The following is a 17,152-nucleotide window of genomic DNA, read 5'->3' on the forward strand; positions in this document are numbered from 1 at the left end:
CCTTGTCTCATAAAGCATCACGTCAAGTGGTAAATATCTTTGAGGAAGCATCCTAATATTAGATGTTACAAATGGATTTATTATAGCCACTTGTTATTTGTTCAGTTATATTGATGTAAAGTTTAAAAACAATTGATAAGTCACGTACTATAACTTAACATGCATTCTATTGGTTATACTATGTCATATATAATATCGGCTTCACCTTTTTTGGGGGTGGGGTCAAAACACATTGTCTAAATTAGTTCTCATGAATAAGTTAAAGCCATTATTCGAACTTTCATAAAAAGGTTATTATTATTTTTAACCAAAATTTATATGACCAACATGATTTTACTTGATTACTCCGTAATTATTAATTATAATGAGGATATATAACAATTTATGTACATAAGTGAAAAAAAATAATTTTAAAAAATTTATTTGGATGACGAGATAAATTCACAATCATTATAAATGTGTATGTGCTAAATTTTGTTCATGCTTAATATTTAAGTAAATTTTCGTAGCTTTTTATAAAATTAATACTATATGGTCTTCCGAGTATAATGATTTTGCAACATTTAATTTTAAACTTTTAAATTGATCACTCGTAGTCCCTCGACTTTCAAATTGTTAGTATCCGTGGTCCAAATTAACTACACATGGTCCTTCAAGCTTCAACTATCTAATTTTTTTGAAAGATCATGAGTAGTTAACTTAGCCACGAATACTAACAATTTAAAAGTCAAAGGACATGAGTTCATAAATAATTATTTTAAAAATTTTAAGATTTTATGTGACAAAATCAATATACTCGAATGATTTCTTATTACATTAACTCGCTTTTTATAATAGAGGATTTTTGAATACTAGAAATACACGGTGTTGAATGTGGACCAACTAACCAAGATTCCAAGAAGCACGCTCTTCGGACCATTATAGAAAATTCAACCGACGCGCTCAACGGAACCGGAAATCATCAACCAAAAACCTTCATCCATTCATTTTCATCATATCGTCTTTCCTCTCCATCGCCCCTTACTCCCAAACCGCCCTTTTTTCAAAATTTCAAATTCTCTGTTACTTTTTCCAAACATCATATTGGTCGGCGATACTTTGCTCGTACTGCACATGTTGATCCACGAACCCCGAGCCGCCGTGGCTGTAAGTGGCGGCGCCAGAGGAGGAGGAGGAGGACTTGATTGGACCGCCAAAAACTGGCTGCTGGACAGGTCCGCCGCCGGGTGTTTTAGTCACGAAAGCGAACCTGACTTAGCCGCTTTGGTTAGCGATTTCCTGGAGAGTAGCAGCGCCGGAGCCGAGTCGTGGCTTAGCAGCGACGGAGATTCTTGTTATTACGATCTTGCTGATAAGATTTTGGTTAGTATTTCTCTCTGAATCACTCCCCCCCTAAGCCCTGAATATTGGTTCCGATCGTGTAATTTTATGGTTGTTAAAAATGCCTAGTCAATGTAAAGAGAAATTTGGAGAATTGCAGATAAAGATGGAGAATGCAAAAACTCATGGTTAATGCTATGGATTCGTGCATGTTAATTTGTCAGTAATAGTACTTTCATGATGTCAAGAAATTGGACATATTACAAATTGGAGTTGTATGCTCTCTTCATGGAAAAATGAATGACAATTTTATTGGAGGATTATTAGGGAATTAGCAATTAATAGAGCTTACAACCTTATACCTAGTCTGCAGACAGGGATTGATTGAGAAGCTGCTTAGGCGACTCGCGATTTACCTTCTCCAGTAACTCTCGTGCTAGGATTTTGGGGCTTGGTATTAGTTTGACATAAACTATGTAAACTAATGTGTCAGAAAAAGATAAACTAATCCAACTTAGGGAAAAGTAGATAGTCTGTCGATTTTATATCTTCCAGTAAGAGAATATGCAACTCATTGCCTATGAAATGCTTTTCTTTAGTTCTTTCTTGCATTTCAAGTTTAATGCATTTCTGTAGCTTTTAAATGAATTGTTGGATATGCAACCTCACTTGACATTAAATTGCAGATGTACAAGCACTCATGTGACCAGTTTGAAAGTGACTTGACAATGGTGGTTCATTCCTTGATTCTCTCCATGACTGATACCTGCCAATCATGCAAGTCTGAGACTTGCAATGCTAGCTGCATCAGGTTTTGTCTCATGAAGCTTCTGCAGTCTTCTGGCTATGATGCGGCAATATGCACAGCCAAGTGGCAGGGATATGGGAAAATCCCAGGAGGTAGATATGCAACTTCACTTTGAATGTTTATTTGCAATTGCAACAAGTGTTATGGCCAGTGTTCCTCCATTATGAAATGCACAAATTTCTTGCAGTTAAATGGTCTTTATATATATATATATATATATATATATATATATATATATGAGATTATGAGTATTCTCAAGTCCTGAAAGAATAAATTGGTGATAATTTATGCTAACTTTTTTGGGATTTATCTGCTTTAGGCTTTAAGATAATCTTATGGTACTGTCTCTTAGCTGTAGTGCTTAGGATATTTCCTACTGAAATGGAGTTCTAGCTTTACCTATTTCTTGTTTCTTTACTGTTTTCCAGGCGAACACGAGTACATAGATGTGATCTCCGATCAAAATGGCAAATCAGAACGATATATCATTGACATTGACTTCCGGAGCCACTTTGAAATTGCAAGGGCTGTTAAATCCTATGCCATAGCTTTGGATTCTCTTCCGGCTGTTTATGTGGGCACGACTGCGAGGCTCAAGCTGTTTCTCAGCACCATGGTGGAAGCTGCTAAAGATTCCCTCAAGCAAAACTCAATGCCTCTTCCTCCATGGAGGTCGCTTGCTTACTTGGAAACCAAGTGGGAATCTCCCAGCCAGAGAGCAGTCAATTTCAATGGAGAAAGCAGCACCGGCAATCCTTCTTGCTCTCATCTGCATTGCAGTGAGCTTTTAAGAAGGATAAAATTGAGTATTGGGTGTAATTCAAGGTGGAAGGAATAGACATTCCACTCCATGAAACTGTTTTTTTTTTTTTTGAGGTGTATGAGATAACATAAATTTTGGCGGCATTTACATGGATATAGAAGCTTGAGAGGGTAGAAGTATTCTTGAAAATCTTGCTGGAAATTTTTTTGAAATGTGTAGAGTTTATTCTTTGCTCAGGTCCTCAGGATTGTGGCAATAAGTTTGTTTTCTTGACTATTCTTTAGCTACCATTTCTTAACACAGTTACTACTCCTAGTCATTGTGTTATCTATTTGTTCATTTGAGTATTTTCTGCAAGAAAAGAAAATATATGTAGTTAAGAATGCCAATTTTGTTAAAAATTGATGGTCTGGTTTCAAAAAAAATTTGAAAAATTAATGAGTCAGGACAAAAAAAAAAATCAATCGGAATGTTCAAAATTAGGGACACGGATCAAATAGACTTCCAATTATATACTAAAGTGTAATTACGCCGTTGAAAAAATAAAGAATAAGGGTCAAATAGGCCACTGAACTATACACTAAAATGCAATTAGGCCATCGAACTCAAAAACAATGCAATTGGGTCCCTGAACTACACAAAATCATGCAATTTGATCCAAAATGACTTGTTTTACCTGCTTTGCCGGTTACCAATTTTAAAAATAATATTTTAAAATAATTTTAAATAAAATAATTAATTAAAACAATTCCGGCCGTAGCTTTGGCCGGAATTTTTTTTTTAAATATATTTTAATTTTAATTAATTATTTTATTTAAAATTATTTTAAAATATTGTTTTTAAAATTGGTAACGGGCAAAACAGGTACAATAAGTCATTTTGGATCAAATTGCATGATTTTGTGTAGTTCAGGGATCCAATATCATTGTTTTTTAGTTCGATGACCTAATTGTATTTTGGTGTGTAATTCAGTGGCCTATTTGACCCTTATTCCAAAAAATAAAACATCCAATTGAACCTTTAAATTGATTAAATTGTGCAATTAACATTTGTAATAGGTTACCAAAAAGTAGCTGGTTAATTTTGTTTGTTTGGCATTGACGTGATATCTCATTCAAAAATTAAAAAGAAAATAAGTTGTTGATAACATATTAGCTGCCGATTTATAAAGAAGTTGGTAGGCTTCTCCATCCGAATTGAATGGAGAAGCCATGGCATTGTGTGTTGTTTTTTTTTAATAATTTAATTATTTTGATTTAAAAAAAATAAGTTTAAAATTATTAATCAACGTGACATCTTATGTGACTTGAACTAACATTATATTATAGGTCAAATGAGTTATAATTAGAGGGTTTATTTGACCATTTGACCGTCATTTCAAAAAATAATCCAATAAAATATCACTCGATTAATATAATATGATAAAATCAATGACCCAAACAAACTAACCTGGTGTCCTACGCTGAATTTCCCTTTCATTGTGCAAGTATAGAAATCTTTTTTAAAAAAATTATTTTCAAAAAAAGAAGAAGATGATGATTTGGAAGTTGAATAAGTCGAATTTTAACAAAATTATAATTATAAATCAACTAAAAATGCAAAAAAAAAAAAAAAAAAGTAGTTAAAATTGCTAGAATTAGACTGTAACTTTTAGCTAAAATTGGACTACCATTTTAAAAAAAATATTTTTTTTTGCAAAAAAAAAAAAAAAAAAAAAAAAGGCCTGAAACAAAACCAAAACCAACCCAATTTGTATAGAAAAGGGAATCGTCCTCAATGCGACGTCGTTCCTTTTTATCTAGGGAATAAAAACAGTGTGTACATTGGCAAACCCAAATTCCATTGCTTCCTTAGCTCCTCGTCGTCTCCTTCGCTCTCGTGTTTTGACGTTTGATCATCATAGTCGGTTCATCCGATCACAGCTCTCTCAGTTTACTTGTCATCCAAGGTATTCTAATTTCTGTTTTTTTAGCTATTAAGTACGCGTTAGCTATGGAAATCCAATTATCACATCGAACCCTAGAATTTTAATTCTCTCCGATGCCTTCTTCTCTGCATTTTAATTCAAATTTCTTTAGCAATTTATCTGTTCCGTGGTTTATTTCAATCTGTATCTGAGTTTCTTGATTCGGTTCCTGCTAATTTTCCCATCGGTTGGAACTTTGTCGTCAATTTCGATTTCGAATAACTAGGGTTTGCTGTTCTCTTGTTTCTGTGCTTCTCGCTGAAGGATTGTTTTTTGTTGATCCCCATCAGGGTTTTAGATAAAATATCAAAATGCCGGCGACAGCAGGAAGAGTTCGCATGCCGGCGAACAATCGGGTGCACAGTAGTGCTGCCCTACAGACCCATGGTATCTGGCAAAGTGCAATTGGGTATGACCCATATGCACCCAACAAGGATGATTCGAAGAAGTCTGCGCCAAAATCTGCTGGATCTGCTGCCGAGCCTGATAATCCCTATGCCAATTTTCAGGGTTTGCTTGCGCTTGCTAGGATCACTGGTTCTAATGCTGATGAGGCTCGTGGGGCGTGCAAGAAGTGTGGGCGAGTTGGGCACCTAACATATCAGTGTAGAAATTTCTTGAGTGTTAAGGAGGACAGTGGTAAAGATAAAGATGAGGAGGGAATTGAGGCAGCAGTTTTGTCTAGGTTGGAGAAGTGGAAGGGGAAGAAGGCTACTGCTGAGAGTGAGGAGAGTAGTGAGGAAGAGGAGAGTGAGAGTTCAGATTCAGAGTACGACTCTGAAATGGAAAGAGCAATTGCTGAGAAGTATGGGAAGAACTCAAAGAAGGTTAGTCGTAAGGTGAAGTCATCTGGAAAGAGCAAGAATGATGGTTTGGATGATGATGACTCAGATTCTGCAGAAAGGAAAAAGAGGGGAAGGTCAAAGAAAAGGAGAAGTGGTAAGAGGGGGCACGAGGATTCTGAAGAGGAGAATGAAGAAAAGGACCGTAGGAAAAGAAGGAAAGAGAAGAGGAGGAGAAGGGATGAGTCATCGGATGATGATGAAGAACGCCACAGGAGGAAAAGGAAAAGTAGGAAGGAGAAGAGGAGGAGGAGAAGCCATCGACATCCGAGCGACTCAGATGAATCAAGTGATGATTCCCCCCCTCGACGTAAGAGAAGGAGCAGGAGGTCTGGTACATCATCTGACTCGGATGCTTGCAGTTCAGATGATTTACGAGTTGGTAGGGATAAGAAGCGATCTGAGAAGAGGAGCAGGAACTGTCATGATGATGACTGATGCACTTATGGAGAATTGGAGATGTGTCCTGTGAGAGTAAGAGGTCCATTCAATTATATGGAACTGTATTATTTCTCTTTAATTTTCAGTTCTGATCCTTTTGGGTGTTGGTGAACGGGATGGTGGTATAATAATCTGTTCCAGCTTAAAATGGAGGTCCTTAACAGGAAAATGCTTGGTAGAGAAGTGGTTTCTGCTTTATGGTCTAATGTTTACTTGTAATGGCATCTTAGCCTATGTTTCCTTTATCTTAAAAAAAAACTCTCTACATCTTATATAGTTATGTCTCTATGCCCTCCTAAATCTATTAGAACTCCATCTTTTGGTTGCAACGTTGTGTGGAATGTATTAAGAAGCTTGGTTGTTGAAATTTGTCTTTATACCTGGTATTAATGGAACTCTGTTACTTTCTCTTCAATTCAATTACCATCTAAGTTGGTTTTTCTAGATGCTTTGAAGTTCTCATTTTAGGTGCTTTTTGTGAGTGATATTTCTTATTCATGCAATGTCACTAGGTATACCATGAGACACTTTAAAGCCTGTAGTCTCAACATTATTATATTTCCTTTTTCTTTTGTTTCATGGCAATGTTGTATTTGGTTGTCCTTTCTTCTATATTCCATGGTTTTCTTTAGGAAATGTTAGATACACATCTTCTTGTCAGTAATTCTTGAACTTGTCTTTGAACCTCAAGTTTATGGCTATGAATGTGCCTTTTTTGCTTCTGGCTGGCTGCCTATCTTGTTGACTATTGAAAGTTTTCTTCTTGTTGGAAGATTGGAAGTTGTGGATTTTATCTAAGTTTAAAACTATATGAAATCTTCTTTATTCCCCTGGATTTTATCTCTTCTATAGAGAAATTATGGGTTTCATGTGGCATGGGTGTTCAAGATTTGTTGCTACTTGGTTGAATTTAGGCCATGTTCTTCATTTCTGATTTCTGTATGTAATTCTGTGTTTATAAATGAACAAATTACCTCTAATGCCTCTTTGTAGTTTGTACTTGCTTGCTGCCTTACTATCAGATGAAACATATATGCTTACAAGTGTTGGCAGTTTCCTAATGTTTACAACTTTCACTATACAAATATTGGTGAAGATAATATGATTTTGTGTAACATTTAATTCTTCTCTCTTACAATAATCGTGCCAAAAAAGTGTCGGCGATGAACAAAAGCATCACGCCTAAAATATGGATGTTAGGGGGGCTCTACCTTTTTTTTTTTTTTCAGTTAATTAGTCAATTAATCGAAATATTTTAAACTGAATAGTTCTCATGGAGCCAGATTATATATATATATAAAATTAACTGATAAGTTAATTTGATGAAGAGTTACTTTTAACCTTTTTGAATACTATTCTGTTCATAACTACTTAGGGTTTGATGCCACTGGACCACAAGATCCTTGGCAAGTTACTTTTAACCTAAATTAACTAATAATTGAAAATTTTTAAAATTATTAATCATTAATCAAATTAAAATATTTCAATAAAAAATGGCTAAAGGAAATTTAAAGATTTGATTGGTTAGTCCTATTTTTTTACTTAAATGTTGCACACTCGAAGAAATATAATACAATAAAAAAAAATTGACTCTTCAAAAAAAAAAAGTCTTTAGTTTTTGTGGACCGTGCGCCACGACGGTAGGAACACGTGCATGCATAGACAAGGCTGACCCTGCATTCATGACTCACTCCTGAAGGCAAATTTATACGAACTCTCTTATTTCTGCTAACAATTACAAATTAAAAGACAAATCATGACTTACTACTAAAATATTCAAAACAAACAAGGTTACTGAAGGCGTTAGGCGCTACTTCGGCGATCGAAGTGCTTAGCGCCTTGGCATCTGAATAAAATAATAATAATAATAACAATAATAATAAGTTCTAAACTCTTAAAAAAAATCTGACCGAAAAAAAGGTGTAAATATCCTAAACTCTAAAAAAAAAATATCTGACCGAGTTAGGTGCTGACTTGGTCGAGTTTACCTAGTCGGCCGACCACTTAAAAGGCGCCTAGGGACAAAATTCTCTCGATTTAGAGGCGCTTAGCGCCTAGGCAGTCGCCTAGATCTATTTTTACATCACTGAAAACAAAACAAAAAAACAAAAAAACACTTTCAAATAATAAAAATCATGACTTGAATATTCACTAATTGTCAAAAATCTAATTACTACATTGGTTGATATTGGTCAACTATTAAATTGTCTCACTTAATTCGTACAACACCACTAATAAATAATTAAATATTACGACATGTCATTGTCGACCTTTATTTAATTTCTTTAGTTGGTTTCGCTAATTTGGCTTCATCTGTTTGTACGTGCTTAGTTTGGCTTCCTCCATATTATGGACAAGCCTTGATTAATGATATTATTAATGAAAGAGGGAAAAAGTGTCAAATAGGCCACTGAACTTATCGCTTTTGTGTAATTAGGCCATTGAACTTAAAAAGTGTACAATTCAACCATCAAACGAGTAAAATATGTGCAATTAGGACATTTTTCTAAAAATTTTTAATTCAATTTGAGTTAAAAACATTTCAATATTGACTCCCAACTAATATGTTAGAAGAAAATGTCACTTTTAATACGTATATATTAGTAATATAATCGGATTTTACTAAAAAAGATTTGTAAAAATGATTCAATTGCACACATTTTGCTTGTTTGATGGTTGAATTGCACACTTTTTTAAGTTTAATGGCCCAATTGCACAAAAACGATAAGTTCAGTGGCCTATTTGACACAATTTCCATGAAAGAGTAATACTAGAGATTCCTAATTTTTTTTTCGTCCAATCAATTTATCATGATGTGGGAACATATGATTGGTAGTTAAATTCTACTTTGAACAAGTGGGTGGGTCAATCACTCACTTTAGACGTGAAAGTGAGTGAATTGTAAGTCTAAATCCAGTTTTAGATGGCTGAATGTATCCCTTCAATTCATTTACTTCCAAGTCTAAGTGAAAATTTTCTTTTTATTTAAAATTATTTTTAAAGCGATATCAACTTGAAAGCTTTCAAAGCTAACAAAAGGCTACCGGTACTTTTGTACTTTTATATACCTTTTATATTTATTTATTTATTATTATATTATTATTTTGTTATTATATTATAATGTGATATGAAAGTGAATTCGCTTTTAAAAATAAAAGAGTATTGTAAAGATATAGAGAAAATAATGAATGAATCGCAAATTCAGTGATGTGAAAGTAAGATCTACTTTTAAAAGTGAGAGAGTATTTATTCCTAAAGTCAACTTTATACCAACTCTCTTATTTCTACTAACAATTTCAAATTAAAAGACAAATCATAACTTACTACTAAAGTATTCAAAACAAGAAAAACACTTTCAAATAATAAAAATCATGACTTGACTATTCATCACTTAACTTGTACAGCACTACTAAAAAATATTACGTGTCAAACATGGCATTGTTGTCCTCTATTTATAGTGGAGGCGATATTAAATACTACATTGTAACAGAGTCAATAATACCCAAAAAAATCATTGCTTAGCTTATTACTAAAATATTCATATAATTATTGTTTTACTCATATAGTTCCCTCAAATTAATATAATTGAGCCATCCCATTAACACCCTCAATTAACATAAGAAAATCAAAGGGCAGAACTTAATGAGATGGGCAAATTAAACACAAATCAATGCATAAATTTCATGGTACCTTAATCATGTTCCTAGAATAATAATTATTTTGGATTATATGAGAACAAATATTTAGGTAAAAACTAAGAACTAATCACAACCTTACATTTAAAAAAAATTGAATGCACCAAATCACAATTTCACATATAAAGATAGATTATAATATCTATTATAAGTAACAGTTTATTTATTTCAAATTAATATTGAATTCTTTGTAATAAGTATTATGATTTTTATCGTAAGTAACAAGCAATTATCATATATTCGACTCGTCTTACACAAGTGTGACTCAATTTTTGTTTTGGACTAACTACATGTTTTGAATTATTATGAAAATTTATATCAAAATATAATTATTTATTAAAATTTTATTTTAAATATTGTTTAAAAGTCGATAAATATATATAATATTTTAAATAGACATTCAATATTGAATGCATTATTATTTTTATGTTGCATATTATTAAATCACTATCAATATGTTTATCTCCATGTGTTAAAACTTATATAAATGAAGTTATGCCTCAAAACTAACTTATCAAACAATTAAAATAATGAATAATATATACCAATTTAAAATAAACAACCAACCTCTACCGTCACCCCGTAACATTAGCTTGACACTTGCCAGTTTGAGGAATTATTTAAAAGTCAATGTGATAAGAAGTGGCTAATAGAAGTTAAGCAATCTTTATCCACTAATAAAATACATATAATCCATAAAATATTACTCCGTATAATATTATGTATAAAAATATTATATTGTATTTAAAGAATTATTTAGTCCTCGTATTGATTTTTGTTACTTTTACTTTCCAAAAAATTCCAAATCACCTTAAAATGTTCCCATAACATATTCAAATTTGCAATGGCAGAAGATATGGTTGTTCAAATTTTTATTATTGCAGAAGATATGGATTGGAACCCATGCCCTACCCATGCTCTTTTATACCACAGACTAAATATGACGCCTTAGACCACTCAGCCAAACCATCAATATATTTATAATAGTTATAGTTATATATAGTGTAAATTAAAAGTTGGTCCCCTATCGGCTATCACTTCCACATATATATAATATTATATTTAGTTTAACATGATTATTTTAGATTACACAATATAATATGCCAATTTAAATTAACATTTGGTCCCTACAACAATTAATTTAATTCGTGAAAATAATTTCCAGTCATAGAAATTGCTTGAGTCACGACGTGCAACATTAAATATGCAGTCCGACATTTATTGAGATCATAATATGTTATGTATTATTAGTCAAAAGGGTTGGCAATAATGTAAAATTTGTTTGGCTTTTCAAGGAGACGGGTGGTGATTAGCTACTTCGACAATTAACTGTCTTGTAGTCGCCATTTACACATATAACAATTGAAACCTCCATTAATGGGGGATAGGGAGAGTGATATGCCTGTAAAAGGAATTAATATCTTTTATCTATATATATATATGGGATGGTTCACGTGTGAAAAATAGAGTGAGGTATGAGCTGTTGATCTAATTTAGAGCACCATTATCAGTAGTTATTTTGCATATATTGTCAGATTATTTGCCACCTAGCATGAGAGAAAGGAGGTGAGAGAGAGGAAATTCCTCTGCAAAAGTGAGGAGCATAGTAGAGTAACATGTGATCTGCTGTCTTTCAACCTCACGCGCACAGCAACAGTGCACGCGCCTGACATTATCATTATTATTTTTTTTAAAATTCAGTTTTGTTTTGTTTTGTTTTTTTTATTCATTCTTCCCCATTTTCTCATTGCTATTCACACCTACAAAAACTCCTCAATAACCGTGAAATATCCCTACTCATAAGGATGCTCTTAGATCACTACCTCAAATTGAAGGATTTTTTTAACAAGATAATTATATGACAATATTGATTTTTCTAAGATAATTGCATACAACCAGTCATATATTGTTCAATTAATTGGGTGATACTTTTGCACTAATCTTATAATCTTATAATAAAATAAATGTATACTTTTAAATATTAAAATTGTTTATAATCTCATCTTTAATTTTATTATTTAAATATATAATAAAAAATTATGCACGGATAATTCACTAGTACTAATTAATACCACTATATTCAACTATGTGGGCATGTGATCTACTATACAAAGCTCAAATTCAAATAATATAAATACCCTTTCAAATAACTAATATGGCTATTATGTGGAAGATTATAGCTATGGTAAGCCTGAAAGATTATTTCGACAAAATGTGCGAAGAAGTGGATAGTGATAGTCTTTTCAAAAAAAGTGGATAGTGATAGTAATGCACCAAATAAAAAAGGGAAAATTGCATCTTTGGTCCCTGAGCTTTAACCAAGTTCCGACTCAGTCCCTGAGTTATTGCCGTATCCGAGTTTAGTCCCTCAGTTATGAACAAAGTGGCGCATTTGGTCACTGGCCGTTAAAACTAACGGAAAAATTAAAAAATAATTAAAATTTGAGGGGTAAAATATGAAATTCACATTTTATTCTTATTCTTATATCAAAATCACTTTTATAACATTATTTTTCACTTCTTAGCCTCTTATTTTCAATATTTTTCAATTCTGAAAGCATTTCAATAATTTTAGTATGACTTGGTTGAAGCCTGACTCTCGTATAACAAACTTAAAACCTAGTACAAACAAAGAAACACTTGATCATTGTGTTTAGGCATCTGAAAACACTATCCTAATAATTTTCGATTTTCTTTACTAAGCAACAAAGGTAATCAAACTAGAACTTTTGAGATACAAAATTCTGTTTTCTTAAAACTAGAGTAATGAAAGAGGAACCTAAGAATCAATTATGAAAGTTTTAAAAAACTTTTGTAACTTCAAAAAACGACAATTGACTAAACTATTGCATACAAAATATTTTTTACATAATAAAAATCTCAAGTTATTCTTTTGGTGAAATTCTCATAAAAGCAACCTGAGAAATTTGAAATTATTTTGTATCTCAGAAGTTCTAGTTTGATACCTTTGTTGCTTAGTAAAGGAAACCAAAAATTATTAGGATACTATTTTTAGATGCTTAAAAACAATGATCAAGTGTTTCTTTGTTTGTACTAGGTCTTAAGTTTGTTATACGATAGCCAGACTCCTAACAAGTCATACTAAAGTTATTGAAATGCTTTTAGAATTGAAAAATATTGAAAATAAGAGGTTAAGAAGTGAAAAATAATGTTATAAAAGTGATTTTGATATAAGAAGGAAAATAAAATGTGAATTTCCTATTTTACCCTTCAAATTTTAACTATTTTTTAATTTTTCCGTTAGTTTTAACGGCCAGAGACCAAATGCGCCACTTCGTTCATAATTGAGGGACTAAACTCGGATACGGCCATAACTCAGGGATTAAGTCGGAACTTGCTTAAAGCTCAGGGACCAAAGATGCAATTTTCCCAATAAAAAATTTCATAATTAGGACTAAATGTTATAGATGTACAATAGTAGGCACTAGAAGCGAAAATAACTGTTATTTACAGGAAATTTATTATTATTATTATTTTAAAAAATAAAAGTAATTCATTCATAAACCAAATTTGTAGCAATTACATTCTGAATAAAGATAAGTGGAGACAATGTCCATTACTGAAAGCCAAACATAAAATATGTAGCTCTGGCAAGACAATGAAAGTTACTATATGCGTTGACCTTTTAACAAACTCAATATATATACATTCACAATGGTGTTTACAAGCTTTATGTAATCATGTAATATCACTCTTACATAAGACATATCTTCCACCTGATAATTCATTCACAGCATTTTGCATATATATCCATTTTAAAAGTAACGTTTGACAGTGCCATTACCTTAACCCAATTGAAAGCTTCCCCGGCCCTAGGCTAAGGACTTTCACTGTGGTTGGATATATTGAGGAATGCATCTTCCCATGTGCGCCACATGGAACGTATCTTGCCAATCGCGAATTACAAAGCATAAGGGGTCTTACCAAAAATTAAAATCACTATTTAAATGGTACGTTGTGGTCCTTGTGGAGATTGTTGGTTCTATATATTACTCCGTATTAGTTGATGAAACCATAACTGTACTAAAAGTAAAAATGGTTTCCCAAATATCAGCAGCACTCATCACTTTCGTTCTTCTATTTTTCCTGAGAAAAATATTTGTGATTAAGAAGAAAGGAAGATCTGCAGAAAATACTAAGAAATTTCCTCCGGGTCCGAAGAAGCTACCTATCATAGGGAACCTTCACCAGATCGCCGGAAAATCGCTTCATCACTCTCTTCATCAACTCTCCCAACAATACGGAGAAATCATGTCGCTGCAACTCGGCTCCATTCCAACCCTAGTGGTTTCGTCGGCCGACGCTGCCAGAGAGATCTTCAGAGATCACGATCTCGTCTTCTCCGGCCGCCCGCCGCTGTACGCCGCCACAAAAATCAGCTTCAACTGCTCCTCCACGTCGTTCGCGCCGTACGGCGAGTACTGGCGGGAAGTTCGGAAAATTCTGGTAACGGAGTTGCTGAGCACGAAGAGAGTTCAGGATTTCGAGGCGGTTCGCGACGCCGAGGTAAGCCGTATGATTCATCGGATCGCTGCATGTTCCGCGACATCAACTGTAGTCGACCTTAGCTCGCTCGCACTGTCGCTGTCGAACAACGTTGTACGTCGCGTGGCTTTCGGGAACAAAGGCGACGGAGACGATGATGAGACGATGAAGTTTAATGAAATTCTTCACCAGGCGCAACATCTGTTGGGGGAACCTAATTTAGCCGATGTGTTTCCGAGATTGGGTTGGATCAACAAGGTTAATGGATTAGATGCGAGGCTGGAGAAGACTTTCAAGGATATTGACAGCTTTTTTAACAAAGTTATGGAGGAACACCTTGCAGACCATAGCCGACATAAACACGACGAAGACGAAGAAGACATTGTTCACACGCTTCTCCGAATCCAAAAGGATCCAAATCAAACTTCTATGCCCCTCACCAACCAACACATTAAGGGCGTTCTTGTGGTAAGTTGTTTTTCCATGATTATTTCTCATTATCAAATTACAAAGTTAAAACAAAGCATATCTTCTAATTGATATTTTGGTGCTCTCAAAAAGTAATCATATCCATTATTTTTTTTACTCCAATAAATTAAAATTTGAACACTTAGTGGGAATAAAAATTGGGAGGAGATTTTTTGAGTCCAAGTAGTATTTTTGTTCTCACATAAACTACTATATATATATATATATATATATATATATATATATATATATATATATATATCATTGAAGGAGAAGAATAAATGGATTTCAATAAAGTAAAACTCCTATCATATGTCTTGATTTTATTGGAAGATGATGAAAAAAAAAAGTAATAAAAAATATGTGGTTCATATTTTATAATGAATAAAAACATTACCTATGGCCTTCACTGAAACTCGAACCCACTCCCTTCTATGTGAGACTATAAGGTCTTTGCCCGTGCAATAATATTTATTTGTAATTTGTAGTCTTTATTGGGTACGTACTGCGACACGACGTATGTATATTTATTGGACTGTACCGTGTTTGTCCTAAGTTGAAAATAATGCAGTTGCAACTTGCAACTTGCAAATGCGTCATTGTCCTAAGTGTTGTTAGTTCATGAATTGTCAAAATATAGTTCTGTAATACATTCTCACATTTTGACAATTTAGAAATGACATTTGTACCCCTTAAAAAAATTAAGAAATGACATTTATAATTGACATATACTAAGCAACATACATTACAATTATTTTCATAAAAGATCATAATGTTACTTTTACTGGTTTGAAATTAAATTATTTTAAAATTTTAAAAATATTGGAGCTCTGGTTCTTAGTACGAGTAGTATATATATATATACAAATTTCATATTGAGATATTTATTTTTTCTTAACCCAAAACATACATGCAATTTCTCCATCATATTTCTAGCATCTTTATCTACTGTAGTAATATATTTCTCTATTAATTTAATTTAGTCTTTTTTTTTTCACTGTCTAGTCTCAAATGAGAGAGTGGATTCGTGTCATTAGAAGACAAGATAATTGACAATTTAATTTAATTTAATTTAGTCTTTAAATATTTATCTATCTAAATTAATTTTGCAATATATTCAACTTGGGCGCAGGATGTTTTTATAGCGGGAAGTGATACATCGGCAGCAACAATAATATGGACAATGGCGGAGCTTATCAAGAACCCAAACGCGATGAGGAAAGCTCAATTAGAAGTCAGGCAACTCATGAATGGAAAAGAGAAAGTCAGAGAGAGTGATCTTCCCCAATTGAAGTACTTGAAAATGGTGATCAAAGAAGCCTTGAGATTCCACCCTCCGGCGCCGTTACTGGTCCCCCGGGAAACCACGGACAAGTGCACCGTCGGCGGCTACGATATTCCGGCAAAGACCCGTGTTTTCATCAACGCCGTGGCGATAGGGAGGGACCGGAGAGCGTGGGAAAAGCCCGGGGAGTTCTGGCCGGAGAGATTCTGGGAGAGCGAGGTTGATTACAGAGGGAATCACTACGAGCTGATACCGTTCGGAGCTGGGCGGCGGGGGTGTCCCGGGATGAACTTTGCGGCGCCGCTGGTGGAGCTGGCGGTGGCGAATCTTCTGTATAGGTTTGAGTGGAAGCTTCCGGCGGGGATGGGAGTTGAGGATGTTGATATGGATGAAGCGTTCGGTATCACCATACATAAGAAAACTCCACTTTGTTTAGTGGCTTCCATTTTGCCTAATTAGCCTCAATGATTTAAGAATCATGTTAGAAGTCTTGCCACACAGATTTTTAAATATTTTAAGATTGTAAGAATAAATGTAGTACAAATTAGGTGACAAATCATCATGATCTTAGTTGGACCTAATAATTATATCTTTTCTTTTCAATCCCTGGTCCAAATCTTTTGACTATTTATGCAAATGGTTAGTGTTATCGATCATTTTTTTAAAGCCATCTCTAAGGAGACAGCAAATTAACAAATCGACAAATTTTTTAGAGGTATTTTTACTCTAATGGCCAATGGGGCAACAAATCGGCTAATTGTTTTCCATTCATGAACAATGTTACGCCATATGATGCAAATTTTTTATTCTTCCTATTTTCCCACTGCTTTTTTGTTAATTTCTTTTGTATCTTTCTTTTTTAATTTGGAGGTTTTAATATATTTTGTTAAATATTTATACATAAGTTTTACATTATTAAACATAAATTATATCATTTAAAAGATTTTATCAAGACCTAAATTATAATTTAAACAAAATTAAATTGTACTAAAATATTATTATTTATATCACAAGTTATATACAAAAAAGACGGTCTGAAGGGGTAGTGGACGGAATCA

The 17,152-nt window shown here is 33.4% G+C and overlaps 3 protein-coding genes across 3 annotated transcripts; all 3 read left to right on the forward strand.

Annotated features, from left to right (window-relative positions):
* Window positions 1–923: 923 nt before the first annotated feature.
* Window positions 924–3,206, forward strand: LOC116017907. Its single transcript, XM_031258575.1, has 3 exons — window positions 924–1,362; window positions 2,007–2,220; window positions 2,557–3,206. The coding sequence occupies exons 1-3, from the start codon at window positions 1,114–1,116 to the stop codon at window positions 2,964–2,966; spliced, it is 873 nt and encodes a 290-aa protein (XP_031114435.1). The 5' UTR covers window positions 924–1,113; the 3' UTR covers window positions 2,967–3,206.
* Window positions 3,207–4,705: 1,499 nt separating this feature from the next.
* On the forward strand, window positions 4,706–6,560 carry LOC116017086 (CAX-interacting protein 4). The gene is made up of 2 exons (XM_031257610.1): window positions 4,706–4,839; window positions 5,148–6,560. Exon 2 carries the CDS (start codon window positions 5,169–5,171, stop codon window positions 6,135–6,137), a length of 969 nt encoding a protein of 322 aa, XP_031113470.1. The 5' UTR covers window positions 4,706–4,839; window positions 5,148–5,168; the 3' UTR covers window positions 6,138–6,560.
* Window positions 6,561–13,869: 7,309 nt separating this feature from the next.
* LOC116015466 (cytochrome P450 71A9-like) lies at window positions 13,870–16,710 on the forward strand. The gene is made up of 2 exons (XM_031255538.1): window positions 13,870–14,809; window positions 15,942–16,710. Exons 1-2 carry the CDS (start codon window positions 13,892–13,894, stop codon window positions 16,551–16,553), a joined length of 1,530 nt encoding a protein of 509 aa, XP_031111398.1. The 5' UTR covers window positions 13,870–13,891; the 3' UTR covers window positions 16,554–16,710.
* Window positions 16,711–17,152: the final 442 nt, after the last annotated feature.

The sequence above is a fragment of the Ipomoea triloba genome, chromosome 4 (genome assembly GCF_003576645.1).
Source record: "Ipomoea triloba cultivar NCNSP0323 chromosome 4, ASM357664v1".
Lineage (NCBI taxonomy): Eukaryota > Viridiplantae > Streptophyta > Magnoliopsida > Solanales > Convolvulaceae > Ipomoea > Ipomoea triloba.

What these genes read in the sequence shown, in the direction of transcription:
- LOC116017907 (XM_031258575.1), top strand. Translation starts at nt 1,114, where the DNA reads ATGTTGATCCACGAACCCCGAGCCGCCGTGGCTGTAAGTGGCGGCGCC. An exon ending in ATCTTGCTGATAAGATTTTG is followed by an intron (nt 1,363 to 2,006) that starts GTTAGTATTTCT and finishes ATTAAATTGCAG; the next exon opens with ATGTACAAGCACTCATGTGA. An exon ending in ATATGGGAAAATCCCAGGAG is followed by an intron (nt 2,221 to 2,556) that starts GTAGATATGCAA and finishes ACTGTTTTCCAG; the next exon opens with GCGAACACGAGTACATAGAT.
- LOC116017086 (XM_031257610.1), top strand. Translation starts at nt 5,169, where the DNA reads ATGCCGGCGACAGCAGGAAGAGTTCGCATGCCGGCGAACAATCGGGTG.
- LOC116015466 (XM_031255538.1), top strand. Translation starts at nt 13,892, where the DNA reads ATGGTTTCCCAAATATCAGCAGCACTCATCACTTTCGTTCTTCTATTT. An exon ending in ACATTAAGGGCGTTCTTGTG is followed by an intron (nt 14,810 to 15,941) that starts GTAAGTTGTTTT and finishes ACTTGGGCGCAG; the next exon opens with GATGTTTTTATAGCGGGAAG.